Source organism: Clarias gariepinus, chromosome 7, assembly GCF_024256425.1.
Source record: "Clarias gariepinus isolate MV-2021 ecotype Netherlands chromosome 7, CGAR_prim_01v2, whole genome shotgun sequence".
Taxonomy (NCBI): domain Eukaryota; kingdom Metazoa; phylum Chordata; class Actinopteri; order Siluriformes; family Clariidae; genus Clarias; species Clarias gariepinus.
Window position 1 is genome coordinate 4,027,743 of NC_071106.1, and position 16,358 is coordinate 4,044,100.

General features: G+C 40.7%; 1 protein-coding gene across 1 annotated transcript in view; it reads left to right on the plus strand.

Annotated features, from left to right (window-relative positions):
* The first annotated feature begins 3,267 nt into the window (after positions 1 to 3,267).
* Positions 3,268 to 16,358, plus strand: part of LOC128528030 (protein unc-13 homolog C-like) — a 208,775-nt gene continuing 195,684 nt past the window's right edge. The window contains exons 1-2 of the mRNA XM_053500754.1: positions 3,268 to 3,403; positions 5,656 to 9,146. Coding sequence (XP_053356729.1) covers positions 5,882 to 9,146 — 3,265 coding nt within the window. The 5' untranslated portion in view covers positions 3,268 to 3,403; positions 5,656 to 5,881. The remainder of the gene's footprint in view (positions 3,404 to 5,655; positions 9,147 to 16,358) is intronic.

Genomic DNA, 16,358 nt, shown 5'->3' on the forward strand with positions numbered 1-16,358 from the left:
AATACCCTTGTATTTATTCCCATTTCATGACCGTAATAGCTCAGGTCAACATTGCCTCCCAGGAAAACTAAGCATAGCAAGTTTATTTGTTTATTGTTTTATTTACTCGGTTTTTTGTAGTGAAGACGTAGCACCATGTGTCCCGAGAATGTTAGCAAGGACAGTAGCAAGATAAAACGGGAGACGCTTTCAGTTTGGTTTTTAAAGCAGACGGTACCAAGAGGAGGCATAAATTAATGTTAAGTGAGGTTTAATGTCTGGTTATTTCATATTTAACTTTATTTACACGTTTAATTTCCAACTTTTTTAAAATGTTTTTTATGCTGATTCATGTTTGCATATTATTCTGTACAGGTATTATGTATTTCTACAGGTTTTGCATAATACACTAAGAGAATCTGTTTTTGTTCCTCTTTAAAAAGAAAAAAAATAGCATGTTTTATGCTAAATAGCTTTTTTTTAACTATTTTATGATGTTGTAAAGTATGCTAATCTGTATTTATTACTTTATCTAGTATATCAGTCTGTTTTATTAAGAGATATGCAAGTTTTTTTATTTTATTTTATAAAGTATTAAAGACAGTGTTCATTATTTGATGAAGTATAGAGTTTGTTTGTATAACTTCCTGTAAAACGCTAATCCACGTTAGTTTATTATATTATAGCATATCGGAGTCTGTTCATACCCAGACATTTGGCCGGCTTTTAATTTAAATGTTTAACTGCGGCTCAGGTTTGATTTTGGTTTGAAGTTCACTAGCCTGTGTTTGTACGTCTTGAATATACACAGGTTTAAATTAAGTTTCTCGGTTGTAACATGATGAGATTTTTAAAACTAGTACCATTGCATTTTATTGCAATGCAAAGTGTTTTAAATGAAACAAAAGCTGAAAGAAAATCCAAAAATAAAATGTGAACATCTGCTCGGTAATTGTATTTACTTTTTTTTCAGTAAATGATAAATGAACATCAATGTTTCAAGGTTTTTTCTCCAATTTTCTGTGAAATGAAACAGCAGAGATTAACTCCACCTATAGGTGGCAGCCACAAGCCATGCAGTGAACCCTTAGTGATCTCAGTGGTGCCTTTCTGCTCCTCGCCCCTACAGTACCCCCCCCCACCCCCCTCCTACACTCATTGAAAGGGAGCGCAAATGCAATTTAGCTGAAAGAAAGGACAATTAGTGGCTGTTTGGGGATTTTACGACACATCTTTGGTTTCTGAAGAGCGCTGAGCGCACAGCTGTGGCTAAATGAAGCTATCGGAGGTTTCTCAATGCAAGAGAACACTTATGTGACACTTTTATAGACCTAATGACTGACCAGGACGCATGTGTCCACTGCACTGCCTCAGGCTTACGGGTCGTGTAAAATCAAATAGTTTTACTAATTACATAGAGACAGCTATGCTCGGTGAGGTTTTGTTTTAAATATAGGAATTAAATCAGTTATCTCGGGCTAACATTAAGGCTAATCGGCAGGTTTACACATCTAAATAATCAAGAGGTGGTGATCGGTTGTTGCAGACGTTTATATATATATATTAATACAGTATAATTTCTGTAGAAACAGCTTTTATCTGTAGCTTTATGAAAGAAGACATTTATATAATATTTATGGAAGGAGTGTCTTTCTTTTACTTTCCTCGACGTTAATTTACCTTCAGCTTCCCAACTTGTTTTGATTAAAATGATTAAAAAATAGCTGCTGTAACCAAACACACATTTGTAAATGAAGAATTTCTATAAAAAAAAATGAAAATGTGTAATTCGTCTATTTGGAATACTCCAGTGTAGGACCACGAGAAGCCTGAAGGCTGTCCCAGGGACCTCAGGGCACAAGACAGGCAACACCCTGGGCACGGCATAGGATCGGGCACAGGCACACACACACACACACACACACACACACACAATTGTAGACTACAGGGCAATTTGGAAAGACCAATCAGCCTACAGGACTGGAGGAAGAATCTGGAGGAAAGCCACCAAGCATGGAACCAAGGAGAAGGTTGAAGCTCCAACCCTGGAGATGTGATGATGGCAGGATGAAGGGTTCCTGGGTTCTTCCTGCTGGAGAAAACTAAGAAAGGATCACCGAGAAAGCTGCTGTGTGTATAAATGTCTAATCTTACAGTATTTCTATCTGTATATTTCTGCGGTGAAGTAATGGACGCCGGTGTAACGTGAATGTTGTGGTGTCCGGTGGAGAGATGTACAGGAGAGGTGCACAGCCGATGGCGTGATGCAGTGAGACGAGGTGACAGAAACGAGGCTGATTTTATGGTGGTGTCGTGGGTTGTTCTGGTCTTCTGAGGACAGTTTCAGGTCCATTACAGAGAGAGAGAGAGAGAGAGAGAGAGAGAGAGATGAAGAACGTGGGAGAGAGAAATAATGAAAGATAAGGAGACAAAGAGAGAGAAGGGAAGAGAGAAAGGAGAAACGAGTAAACCTAAGGGGAGAGACAGAGAATCAATACACAGATAGAGGGATAGATTAATGGATGGATGGATGGATGGATAGATAGGCATCTTTTCTATTCATGATCTCCCCCTTTTACTCACACACACACACAGAGTTATTTTGACTTTTTCTTAAACAAGCATGCATGTTTGGCCTTTTCTTCTTCATCTCCCCCTCTCTCTTCCTCTCTCCATTTCATTCTCTCTCTCTATCTCTCACACACACACACATTCTAATCTGCCCTCCTCCCTCTTCTTCCCCACATTGCTCCATCCCCTCCTCTCTCTCTCTCTCTCTCTCTCTCTCTCTCTCAGCATCACGTGTGTTTCTCTCTGAATGAGACCGAAGCGTGAAGCTTGCCTCATTCCTCGGGGCTTCCAGCTCATCCCGGATCTTGCTCTCCTTCTTTCTCTCTCTCTCTTTCACTCTTTTTCAAACACACACACAGAACCACACACACACACACACACACACACAGAGGCAGGCAGGGGGGCTTCCTCTGTCCCAGACACGCTGTCTGCCTCTCTCGTCTGGGACAGGAGAGCGAGAGAGTGACGGGAGAGAACAGTGGACAGGGAGGAAAGAGACGGAGAGTAAAACCATGCTCCTGCATTCACCGGAATCAGCTCAAGGTTGAACGAGGGAAGAGATGGAAAACGGAGAGAGAGTGAAGAGGAGGACGAGATGCTGAGGCGAGAGAGCACAGCCTGCCTGTCTTCACCCGTTCGAAGGGGCTGCTGTTGCTGCTGCAGAGCTCTCTCTCTCCATCTCTCTCTCTCTCTCTCTCTCTCTCTCTCATCTGTCCATACTGAGGATGCTCCGCTAACCGTCATCTTCGTGGCTTAGCGTAATAACCTGCAGCGCCTCCTGCTTGCTAGCTTAAAAAAAAAAAAAAACATTAACATTGCTGGATTTATCACACTTTTCCCAGGAACACATCAGGTATGCTTTCCTTCCTTTGTCTCTTCCTTTTTTCCTCCTTCGAATAAAGCAGATCGTCTCTCCTTGTTGCTTTGGCATCATCTGGAATTTCTCACGCTGGATGTGTAGCTGCGCTGGAACGACGCTACGACGATATCCGTGCTAAAAACGAATAATTCAGCATGCATGGCAGGGGTGCATGCAATTTCTCACTGTTGCATGAGACACATCAACGTGGCTTCACGTATCTCTCACACACACGCGCGCACACACACACACACACACACACAGACTCATTCACACACTCACTGGCGACCATCCGTTTGTTGTCAAGGGGTCAGATTTGTATGCTGCGATCCTCCACTGGAGAAAGCCTTCTGACGCAAGGGAATGTCGTGTGTGTGTGTGTGTGTGTGTGTGTGTATATCCGGCACGGTGGATATACACGCCTTAGGAATCAGCACCCATTCGTTTGAGCGCTCAGGCTCGGTCGACACCCCGGGCAGCCATGATTGTTTTGGTTAATTCATGGAAGTGGATGAGGAAGTAAAAAGGTAGTAATTGGATGCTTGATTAGAGGCAAAATGGGAAGGAAGAGGAAGGAAGGAGGGATGGAGGGAGGGAGGAAGAGAGGGAGGGGGTTCTCAGGGTGAAAGCAGAATGGAAGAAAAAGAAGAAGAAGAAGTCATAATGGGTAGTAGTAGTAGGTGGGTGGGGCTCGCCTTTCTCTTTCTTTTTCTTTATCCTGTCTCTAATTTCTTGCTTTTTGGGGAAATATTTACAAAATTTAATTTGTTCTGAGCATAATTTTGATAGTTGTGATGGATAATCAATAAAAGACTCTTAAAGATTGGTTTTAATGTTAACCACATGAAAAGTGTCTTGGGATACTAGAATTAATTCCTGAGACTTCTGAGAATCCCCTGCCTTTACTCAAACATTCAGAGAGTGATTAAAATAAAAAGAAACTGAAGAAAGTCTAATGAGCTTTGTTTGTATCGGAACTGTTGCACAGCAGTCAATGGCAATAAATCACAGTGTCTGCACTGAAGGAATGAGTTCCTAACCAACCAAGAAACAGATAAACAAATTAATTAGTCTGGTCTCAGAATTAGCAACATTATAAATCTTGTTTCAATGGCTTAAACGAGGAGCTTGCATTTAAGTCAGAAATTTGTACAAATTTGTGCCCGATGCAAAGCAAAAATGTTCCCCCAAAAAGAGTTTACATGGGTTTGAATAAATGACCATGATCCATCATTCAAGCTTACAGTAGGTCTTGGAACTTTAATTTTTTTTGCTGAGATCTTAAAACGTACTTAAATAAAGTACAAAACAGAACTCTTTTTGTGTGTCTCGCTAATGTTTAATGATCAGACAGCTTGGGGGCATAAGGGGTTAGCCTTGTGGTCTTCGGGTTCGATTCCCATGCTGGGTCTTTGTATGTAGAGTTTCCATGTCCTCCCTATGCTTGGTGGGTTTCTTCCTACAGTCCAATACATGCAGAGTAGGCTAATTGGTATTTCCAAATTCCCTAGTGTGTGTGAGTAAGCGAATGTGTGTGCAAAGAAATCTGGAACCCATCCAGGATACCAGGGCATCAGCCCTCTTGTGATACTGTACACCATAAATGGTATAGAGAATAAGTAAGTATTTAACAGTCAACCTGCTTTTTAGCCGTTTGTTAACTAGTAAACCCTCAGTTGTTAAGGTTTCCATTGCAACATTGAATGCACTGAGCAAACTATAAATGTTTCTCTCTACAAGGTTTTGGAGCAACCACACTTTGACTGAGAACTATTTAAGTTACCATTCCTTAGTAACTTGACAGGGCACTGGTGGCTCAGTGTTAGGTGTTTTTCCTGCTATTTGGAAGGCCTAGGTTCGATTTCCAGCTAGTGCCCAAACCCAAGCCACTAGATGCAATGCCAGTCCCAAGTCTGGATAAAATGGAAGGGTTGTGTCAGGAAGCCAAGCTTGTATGTGCGAACCAGATGGTCCACTGTGGCGACACCTTGCCAGAAGCACTCCATTTTTCATTCAAGTCCCCATTTTTAACCCCCAAAGCTACCTAAGCTTTCCTAAAGGATATACAGTAGACTCTGGATCTTCTCTCTAACTGAGGAAAAAACCCTTACTGAAGATAATGAATGAATAAATTATGAGATAGTACAGAATGATGTTGCAGTGTTGGGCTTTTAACAAACAACTTATTATAATATATATATTTTTTTAAATGTGACATAATGGTTTTGTTTTGTTTCTCTCCACAGACACGTAAAGCTATCTGTGAAGAAGACACTTGGATTTTTCCTACTCTAAGGATATATTCTTGCTTGGGAGGACAGCTTCTAAGGGCATATTTCTCTTTTCTCTTTTTTTCTTATCCCTCAGGGTTGGCTTAAAAATCGTGGGTTTGGTCTGTTGATCTCCACTGGAATTACCCCCAGTTCGACATTGCTGTATTTGGAATGCAAACACGCTAACCTGTTGCCCTCCATGGTTTCTGCCCATGTAAAAAAGCTATCATCTTACATTTTTAAGATTTGCAAAGGAATGTTTACAAAGAAACTGGCAAATACCACAAAAAAGAAAGAGAATACAGAAAACAAAAAAGACCCTAAGATATCCCCTGAACTGCATGCTCGAAATCAGACATTTTCCACCACATTGAAAAGCACAGTTAAAAAAATATCTAAATGTTCTTCTGCACGCAACCTGTCTACTGAGGAAGACGACAGCAGGAAGGATTGCTCTTCCCTTTCTCCCACATTCAGTTACCGTGTAGCAATTGCTAACGGACTGCAAAAGAATGCTCTCCTACTGAACAATAATGAATTTCATGAAGTATTATCCATCGATAGTAGTTATACTGACTCTTTAAACGAGGCCAAGCTTGTCCATAGATTCGATGAACAAAAAGCTTACACAATGCCAGTAAGAAGGAACAGAAAGAGCATGATTAGTTTGGCACCTTCTGACGGCAGCTCAGAAGGGGAACGTGGAGAGCGAAGCAGTCTCCACACGCTCCGACTAGGTGCTCTGAAAAAGCTTCGGAAATGGAAGAAGAGTCAAGAATGTGTTTCTTCAGATTCCTCAGAGGCTAGCACCTGGAGAAAGACACTTGGCATAAGGAGCAAGTCTCTGGATCGGGCTGGAAGGCAGCAGAAATCAACCACACTGGAACCGGGATCCAGCTCCACAGGCTGCATTAGCCAGACCCAAGATGTCATGGAAATGATCTTCAAAGAGCTTCAGGGAATCAGCCAGATTGAATCAGAGCTCTCAGAGCTTCGAGGGCATGTTAATGCTTTAAAAAGCTCTATTGATGAGATCTCAAGCAGTGTGGAGGTGGTGCAGAGTGAAATTGAGCAGCTTCGCTCGGGATTTGTGCAATCCAGAAGAGAGACACGAGACATCCATGACTACATCAGACAGTTAAGCCAACAAAGCAACAAAGCTACTTTGAGATTCCTGAATGTGCCTGAGGAAAAATTTGAAAGAACCGATGAACTCATTTATCATATTTTAAAGGAGAAAATGGGTTTTGTTGAAGCACACAAGACACTTAAAATTGAACTTGCCCATCGATTGGGGCAACAAAGAGAATGTTTAAGTGCTAAACCTCGTCCAATTATAGTTATTTTTTCAAATCCTCAAGACAGGGATTTAGTTTTGAAAAAGTGTTATAAGCTCAAAGGCACTGGAATATCAATCTCAACTGATAGCCTTGCACAAGAATCTAAAGATAGAAAAGAACGGGGGATGACCTCTTCTCAGACCTATGAAAGCATGGACATGAAAGTATCAAGTGCCAAAGACAAGGCAGAAAGTGATGACTGGGACTCGATGGACAGTGATAAAGAACTAGATGAGTTGAGCAAAAACAAATATGCAATTGTGCCCAAACCACCTCAAAAAACTAAATCTGACAAAAAAAAGTCTCACGACCACAGGCAGTCTACAGATGAAACCACGTACTCTGTACATTATGCTGATGATGCTGTTTACGATGACAAGCAAAACAAATCTTACTATTCTGACATGACCCCAGGCTGGCTCTCCCAGAGTGATTACTCCACTCCTAAGCTCAGTCGCTCTGAATCTGACTGCTCCAAACTGTGCCCATCTTACTCAGAGGATTTCTCTGAAAGTCAGTACTTTAGCAGAGTTAATGGATGCTCCCTGCTCTCTTCATCAGACCAGGAGCTCTGGCAGCGTAAACAGGAAGACATGGCTTCTTCTTGGTATGCAAGTCCACCCAGTCAAACACTCAGTCAGGAAAACCCACCCTATGTGGAGCACAATGAAGTTGAGACCACTGAGACCATTGACAGTGGTGTCAGTAATGGTCTGGTGTGTATATCAGGGGACAGAAGTCATTATAGTGGGTCCCAACTTTCTCTGCAAGGTGACCTTTCACCTTGGAAAGACTGGCATCACCTTGAACAAGGAGCAGACTCAGGCTTGGATGCCTCAACTGAACAAAATTTAGTCTCAGAAATCAGTAGCCCATTTGACCCTGCTGCTAATCCTGGTTTCCCTGAAAAAATTACAAAATGCCTTGAGGTTGATTTGCAATTTGAAGGTGAAACCTTTTTCACATTAGACAGTACACCTGAGACAACACAAGAACCAGACATTGAGCCTGAGTTAGAACATGAGCCGGAACCTGAACAAGAACCTGAGCCAGAACCTGAGATAGAAGTTGTAATACAACCAATGCAAGTACAAAAACCTGTACCAGAGGCAAAACCAGAAAAGAAGCCTAAGACAAAGCCGAAAACAAAATCCAAACCAGAGTCTGCCCCGCAGACCCTGCAACGTCAAGAGAGCAAGGGGAACCAAATACAGCAAAACCAAAAGTCTTCCAGTATGTACCGCAGCCAGAGTGAGATCAGGGCTGAAAAGGTTGAAGAGGTCCCCAAATCATGGAGCAGCAGACTGAGTATAGACTTATCTGAAAAGACCTTCAGTTTTGGAGGCTTTGGCTCCACCCTACAGAGGGCAAAATCAGCTCTGGAAGTTGTTTGGAATAAAGGTTCTCAAAACTCCAGTGCCCCTGCTGAAGAGCCTAGTACTATTCCTTTTATAGGACGCTTCAGGACTATGTCTCAGTCAACTGCCAATGATTCCAGTACCACTATTGACTCTGATGTGTACAATGAGCCCTTATACTACAAAGCTGATGAAGAAGAACCAACCACAGAGCAACCTGTGGACAACGAGACACATTATGTTGAAGTGATGGAGCAGGTGCTAGCCAACCTCGAGAACAGAACAAATGCTAATGAAGCAGAGGAGGAGGAGGAGGAGGAGGAACAAGAAGATGAGTATGAAGTCTCACAAAAATATGACATTTTGCAAGAAGGGAACCCAGTTTTGGAATATGACTGCAGCCTAGATGAGCAATATGATGAAGAATACAGTGAGGACTACGATGAAAACCAGATGACGGAAGACAGGGAGGAGTACGAGTCCATGATTGAATACATAGAAGACACAGAGGAAGCAGCTGATGAACAAGAGGAGGAAGAGGAAGTGGAAGTTGAGACAGAGTTGAAAGACATTGCACAGGCACAAGCAGCAGAGGAAGACAAGCAAAATTTGACTCAGGAGGATGAAAGCAAAAATGTCACAGAGCCCCCAGCACCAGTGGAAGAGCCAGCACCCAAGAAAAGGATTCGACCAACGTTTAAAGAAGCTGCTTTGAGGGCATATAGGAAGCAAATGGCTGAGCTTGAGCAGCAGATTCTGGCTGGAGGTAGGGGCTTGCACATTCACCCTCCATACAGAGAACATGTACGCTTTATAGCATGATAAGTAATAGTGATGGCTTAAAAAGAAAAGTCAAAAGCCTTTGTTTTAGGTAGTTTGTCTGGATGTACTTTGTGATCAGAGTGTACGATTGTAAACAACAATGAAAGTAAAAAGCAGAGAAAGGGTCAGCAACTTAATCATGTCTGAGTGGCTGTGCTTTAATGCTAGAAACCTTCAATTGTTTTGAAGGCTTTGAAGGTAGTCCGGGAAAGAGCTAAACATTGATTGCAGGTGTTTGATGTGAAAGATGATATTGGGCCTTTTGAATTTGCTATTGATTTATGTGTACGTGTGTGTCTGTATGTGTGGTTGTGGAGATAGTGGTATTAGTTTTAGTCAATCAGAAATGATTTTCGTAGACAACAATGTTGTAGTAAGAAAACAACTCGACTTAATTTTATAGGTCTTGCAGTTGCTAAACTGAGCCTTGATGTGCAAACTAAGCAGAAGATTTTTTAAAAGATTTTAAACAAAAAACAGAAAAAAACAACAATCGAAACCTTTTAGGCTAGTCACTTAAATATTTATCTTGGCACTTATTTAGTGCTGGCTGGGTGATTTTTGAGATTTCTATACAGGCATAATGGATTGTTTAGCTTTTTCCACTGACAAAAGAATAAAAGAGATTAGAGTGTGTGTGTGTGTGTGTGTGTTTTTTTTTTTTGCCCTATGTCAAAATTTTTGCCTGTTCAAAATCAAACCCAATAGTAAACAAACCAAAGGACTTTAGTAAAACTGCAACAGTCCATTTTTATTTATTTAATAATTGCCGACAAATCTGCAATGGATAAGCTTACAGATGCAACCTTGCTGTTTATATCTGTGCGAGAGAACGGCAAGTGAGATCAATTTGCCACCAATGCCCACTATTTGTGATGGGTCACCTGACCTTTTAGACATTACTTTGTGTGAGTATAACAAACATGACAGTAAGCTTTGGTTCAGAGTACTTGAGTGATGTGGAGTTTATTACAGTCGATCTAGGCAACCGGGGAATTTCCGCCCTGCCTTACTCACTCTACAATCTGCAGCTCTTGACCTAGATGTGAGACGTACTAGTACATTCAGAAAGCACAGTGACTTCATGCCGCATGCTCTCATTCCATGTGAAAAAAAGTGATGGAATATTGCTTCGTTTGACAAATCAGATCCTATCTTTGCTCTTTGCTCGTATTTCCAGACTGACTCATCCAACTCATCATTCAGAACCTCATTGCTATCTGATGCATTATAGGTTATGAGAATGAGATATTTTAGAGCAGGCAGAGCATCGCAATAAACTCTTCAGTGTTTAGTTAGCTCAAAAACATTTAAATCCAACCATGAGGGATTTCGTTTTTATATTAGTTAATTTTGCATAAATAAATGTATGCTGATGAAAAGGTGTGATGCTATGGCATAGAATAGAGGAACACACACCTGCAAAATGCCTGTGGATTCTGGCTTGGATAGCCTAAACATAGCGGTTGCCTTAAATTTTTTCCAATCAGTTCCTAAATTCTGTTTGAGATTAAAGATTTAAATGTCCCATATTTTACGAGGGGCATTCAAGTCATCCGGGACTAATAACATTTCTGGTGAATGAACGAGTAACAGCAAATGACATTTACAGAAGACTTCACGCACAGTACGCTGACGAGACACTTGATGCACACTAACGCATTTTAATGGTGCAAACGTTTAAAAAAAGAAAGTGCATCTGTGAATGATGATCCCGGCTAAGGTGGGTCGGAGACTGTAGTCATTTCCTGAGCTCGTTACAGGAACTCAGCTGGAAGTTATTGCTACGTCCCCTGTATAGTTTTGTCCTCGCTCTAAGACATTTTCACATGTTTGGGCAATTAAAGGAATTCCTGGGAGGCCGGCGTTTCAGATGCGTAGCAGGCAGTCCGATCATGGATCCGGTGTACTGAGAAAACGTTCTACCTTGATGATGTTGGAGCACCAGTGAAACACTGGGATAAGTGCAGTAGTGTCTGGGACTGAAATACCTTAGCGAATGCAGTTTTTATACCACAAACATTTTTTCACTACACTTTAGCTCCAAATGGCCCATTTCAGTGTTTACTTAAATGAGCTACCCCTAAGTTACGCCATCAAGAGAACAAGAGGCCAATAAATGGAGAGATGTTTTCTGATATGAGATCACAATAGGGTGAAATTTAAAATTTTTATGTTTAAATTGAGTGTTCCCAGTATATACTTTGGACACATCCCCATTCTGACTGTGATGGAGCAGATAATAAGTGAAAAATTATTCAACTGGCATCACACAGAGCTCCAGCAGGTAGCTACTGTATAATGTCGTCCCAGGTACAATCATAAGCTTACATTTCTGTGCCTGTCATCACGCCCAAGGGGGTTTCTTCTGACTCCTCAGATTTCCATTCAATTCAAATAAATTTTATTTATATAGCGCTTTTAACAAAGCATATTGTCACAAAGCAGCTTCAAAGAATCAAAACAGAAAATTAGGGAAATGAGTGTAAAATTTGTGAAAAAAAAATGTATAAATCAAAATGATCAGATAGTCCCTGATGAACAAGCCGAGAGCGATGGTGGCAAGGAAAAACTCCCTGAGATGGAAATAATAAGAAATCTCGAGAGGACCCAGATTCAACAGGGAACCCCAATCTCATTTGGGTGATGACGGATAGCAGGGATTGATCTGCATTCACATTCCCAAAAACAGCCAGAAGGAGATTGGTCAAATAAATTGACCTTATGGGTGAATGAGTGTTTGCACAATGTACTGATGTCCCATCCAGATGTCCAAATCTCTAAACTAGAAATTTTAGGGAATCCCAGTACCATCAAGGCCTGAGCACAGTCCTAAAACCACCCAACTGTATAAAAGCACTGAATTATATTTCATACAGCTAATGTTTCTGTGACAGAACAAACATTTCCAATGTGCACTGTACTGTACAATACTATTATTTATCTAAAAAGAAAATCATCTTGCATATCTGAAAGTCTGTGTCCACTCCTCATGTTCACTTGGCGAAGGACTGTTTAGGGGTTGTCACTTTAAAACACCCTTGTGTTTCCTCATTTACTATCATTTGCTTTATAATTATTTTAACAAGACCCGGTGACTTATCTTGATGGTGCACACTGCTCAGGTTATACTCTGAACAAAGGTTTATGCTAATCCCTGGAGTTGGGGAAACACTGATTTATTCTCCAGCTACAAGAGCAATTGCATTTGAAAACTCTGCCAATGCCAGTCATCCAGCAGAGAAGTCTTTTTCCTCGTCATGTGCTGGCTAATCATAGCAGGAAATAACATACTTTTTTATGGCTAACAAAAAACGTCGGAAAGTGGAAATCAAGATGTGTAAAAAAAAAAAAAAAAGAAAGAAACTTGGGCATAGTGGTAATTCACTTCCAGATATTTTGAAAAGCCTTTTTTTTTAGCAGGGTCTCGAAGGAATTGTTCTCCTTGCCAGGGTAATCATCACTCAGCTGCTACTGTATTCAGATGCTAATCCACGCTCCCAAGGGCATGCGCTAACCAGGTTAGACTTGCTCATAATATACAGCCCTCTCCGAAAGTATTGGAACAGCAAAGCCAATTATTTTGTTTTTGATACATTTCAGTATGAAAAAGATATTTGGGCATGGCACCCTGGTTGGATACTAAGGTTTTTTCCCCCATATTTCCTTTCTCAAAATACCAAGTGTGTATAGGGTTTTAGCACAAAGCCACAGGACTAAGTTTGCTCAGGTGGTCACTTTCTACCCCTACAGCAGGGTGTTTGGCCTACACTATATGTTTCTACCTATCCACCTAGGAACCTCTGTAGTCCAACCAGTGACCGTGGAGGCCAGTGGTGACCTTTGAATGTATTTCTATTATTACAAGCCTGGTAGGACCCTTTGGTCAACATTCACACATGCCTTCACACACTATGGTCAATTTGGGGACGTCAGTTAGCCTAATCTGTATGTCCTTAGGCTGTGGGAGGAAACCGGAGTACGCGGAGGAAACCCACCAAGCACAGGAAGAAACATAAGTTTGTTAAGTTTACTGTTTTGTTTACTGCTATTATTTTCTGTTCTACTTTGTCGGTGCTCTTGGTTATTGTTAGCCGTAGTTCCTAGCCGTAGTCTTTCCAGTTTCGGTTTGTATTTCCTACAGTATTTATGATCCTAATGTTTAAACTCCCCCTTTTTTTCATGAGCATGCATTGCAATTATAATTTGCATAACTTATACTTTGACTGAACAGTGTATATTTAGTTAGCTTACTTCTAGTTTCTTCCCCAAATTTGATTTTTCAAAGTGAAGCACATGCAAAAGCCAATTATAAATAATGTGATCTATCTTGGCTGCGTTTGTAGTGTAGATAAGCAGGACGAAAAAAACAACAAATCAACAATGAGAAATTGATGAGCTAGTGACAGACAAGATGCAAAATGTTTAGAAGGAAATTTTACTCCTGATAACCTCTAGTTAACGGACCTTTATATGAAGCGAAGGAAAAGATGTTGCGGGAGTTTGGTTTATTGGTGACAGTTGAATATTATTATGCACACTAATAAAAGCATTACATATATGACTACAAAAATATTTACCTGTTGCCCTACGATGCTTTCATACAATAAGTAAGAACACTGGGCATGGTAGTGACTTTCAGACAATGGAGTCATGTTGGCATAAAATCTAGTCAACTGCAACCGTTTGACTTCCATTATACAACTGAAGCATTTATCCAATGTAATTTGCATTAATTACAACAGCAATGTTCTAAAGGCTTGAATCCTTCACTCAAGACTAAATTACCAAGGGTCAAGCACCTGACCTTTGACCTCCTGCATTGTCACGTTAGAAGCTAAATGAGATTTTGAACTGCAATGGGTCATCATGCCTCAGGGAATGGATATAAAGCATTGTCTTTAGGAATGCTGTACAATCCACTGTACAATGGTGTATAATCCACCCTAATATTAGACATAACTGAAGTTTCGAACAAAAAAAAGCAAGCCAGAAAATCTGTCTCCATGGTAACAAGGTGCATTTACTGTATTTACGTACTCACTCACTTATTGTGGTTAAGTATGGCATACGTTCTTTACCAAGTGTTTAGAATTCTTACTTAAAACGTTCTAAAAGAAAACTCTTGCTTTCTACCCACTTTTTCGTTTGTGTATGTGTGTGTGTTGTGGGGAGTTTGCTGGTTAGCCCTGTACCTCATACCTCTAGGGTTGGGGGTTCAAGTGTGTGGATCCATCCAGGCACTCTGGTTCGATCCCATTGGTTGTAGGCTGATTGTTGTTTCCAGATTTCCTGTAGTGGATGTTTAGGTGTGTTCAGGAGTGGTAAGGAAACCTCACCCCTGAGATGGGTGACCATTTGTCTGGACAGTCTGTTTTTTTTTAGCTGTCCGGACCACTGTTGCGTGTCCTTACTTTTGTGCATTTATTCAAATTTCTGACCCTCTGTCTCCTTGTTGCATGCATCATCACAATACTCCATCCTTTCTTTTCATTCACAAGCACAAGACTACATGACTGATTGCAAATTAGTGTCCATTATTAAACAAAAAGCATTTAGATGCTGAAAAGAAAGACTTCCTTTAAACCCATGTGGTCTTCAGAATACGAGTTTTCTAGCAAAAGCAGCAAAGATGAACGCCATGCTTTCTGCAAGCTCCTCCACATTGACATTGATGTGAGCACCAGAGGTAAAGGTGCATTAAAGTATCACGCAGCTACCGAATGTCACAAGGATAATGCTAGCTCCACTGTGCACTCTTCACAGACATCATTTTTTGCTCCATTAACAACTATAGTTGATGATAAAAGCACCGCTGCCAAGCTGACCAAATTATTTCATGCTGTGAAATATTATTACTCTTGTCTTACCCCCACCCCAACCACTTTTTACTTAGTTTTTCGCAATTTTATGTGTGTCCTCCCTTTTTAACCTTTGTGTCCTCTTGAGAGGTATGCCAGTGGTCATTCTGCCCCCAAGGGACTCCTATAGTAACGCTGTGAGGTAATAAATCTAAATCAATACTTTTTATGTTTCTGCTGATGAGTAGTGGAGGCATTGTGTGAACAAGTGTTTAATGTTGGTAGCAGATGACCTGATAAAATTTGAGGTTGACCCAAACAGGGTCATGGTTACAGAAAGGTCAAACATCTGACATAGTTGTTTCTTTAATAGTTTCCTTTGTTTTTTATGTATATTTAATATAAATGTTTCTGGTATTACTTTAGTAACGAGAAGAACTAAAAAGAAAAATTAGACCTTTGGGGCAATAAAGGAATTCCCATGGATGCTTTCTTCTGTCGAATATTCTCCCCAGTTTTCTTCCTGATTTAATTATTTCCAATTACCATGGTCTTGCCCATCAACAACAGCCAGCCAGGAAGGGTGTAGATGATGCAAGTGAATTGCACCTTTACAAACTGCTGCTCACAAATTGTTAGGGAACGGTGTAGCACATCGGGAGAAAAGCACTAATTGCCCCTTGTGCTTTCATGAGACAACATAAATGCCCATGATTGGCTAGTGTTGACGTGACGTGTTGACACGTCCTGTATGGCCGTAACTTGCAATCTCAGGGTGATAGACCCAACGCTCTTCTGTTGAGCCATTAGGAGCCCACAGCTTGTCTACTTCAAGTTGAGTGAAGTTTAAAAAAAATTTAAAACTTTACTTGTTTTTTTTTTATTTTGAAACTTTGATTCGTTTCATTTGAGAAGGTTACACTTAGAGGATGCACGTGCCCTGTCAAACTCTTCAACTTAGATGACCGTAGAAACTATTAAATTCTATTTTTTCAGTAGATATTTTAATTACAGTGCCTTGCAAGTTTTCAACCATCCTAAGCATAAAGCCAGAGCTACAATGGCGTGGTTTAGATCAAATCATGTTCATGTGTTAGAATGGCCCAGACCTAAATCCAACTGAGAATCTGTGGCTAGACTCTCTCCATCCAATCTGGCTGAGCTTGAGCCATTTTGCAAAGAAGAAATGGCAACAATCTTACTCTTACTCTTACACTCTAGATGTGCAAAGCTAGAAGAGATACACCTCAAAGACTTGCTGCGGCAGAAGGTGGTTCTACAAAGTATAGACTCTGAATACAGAAGCACACCACACTTTTATTTGCCACACTTTTTTTATTTGTTTATAACAAATA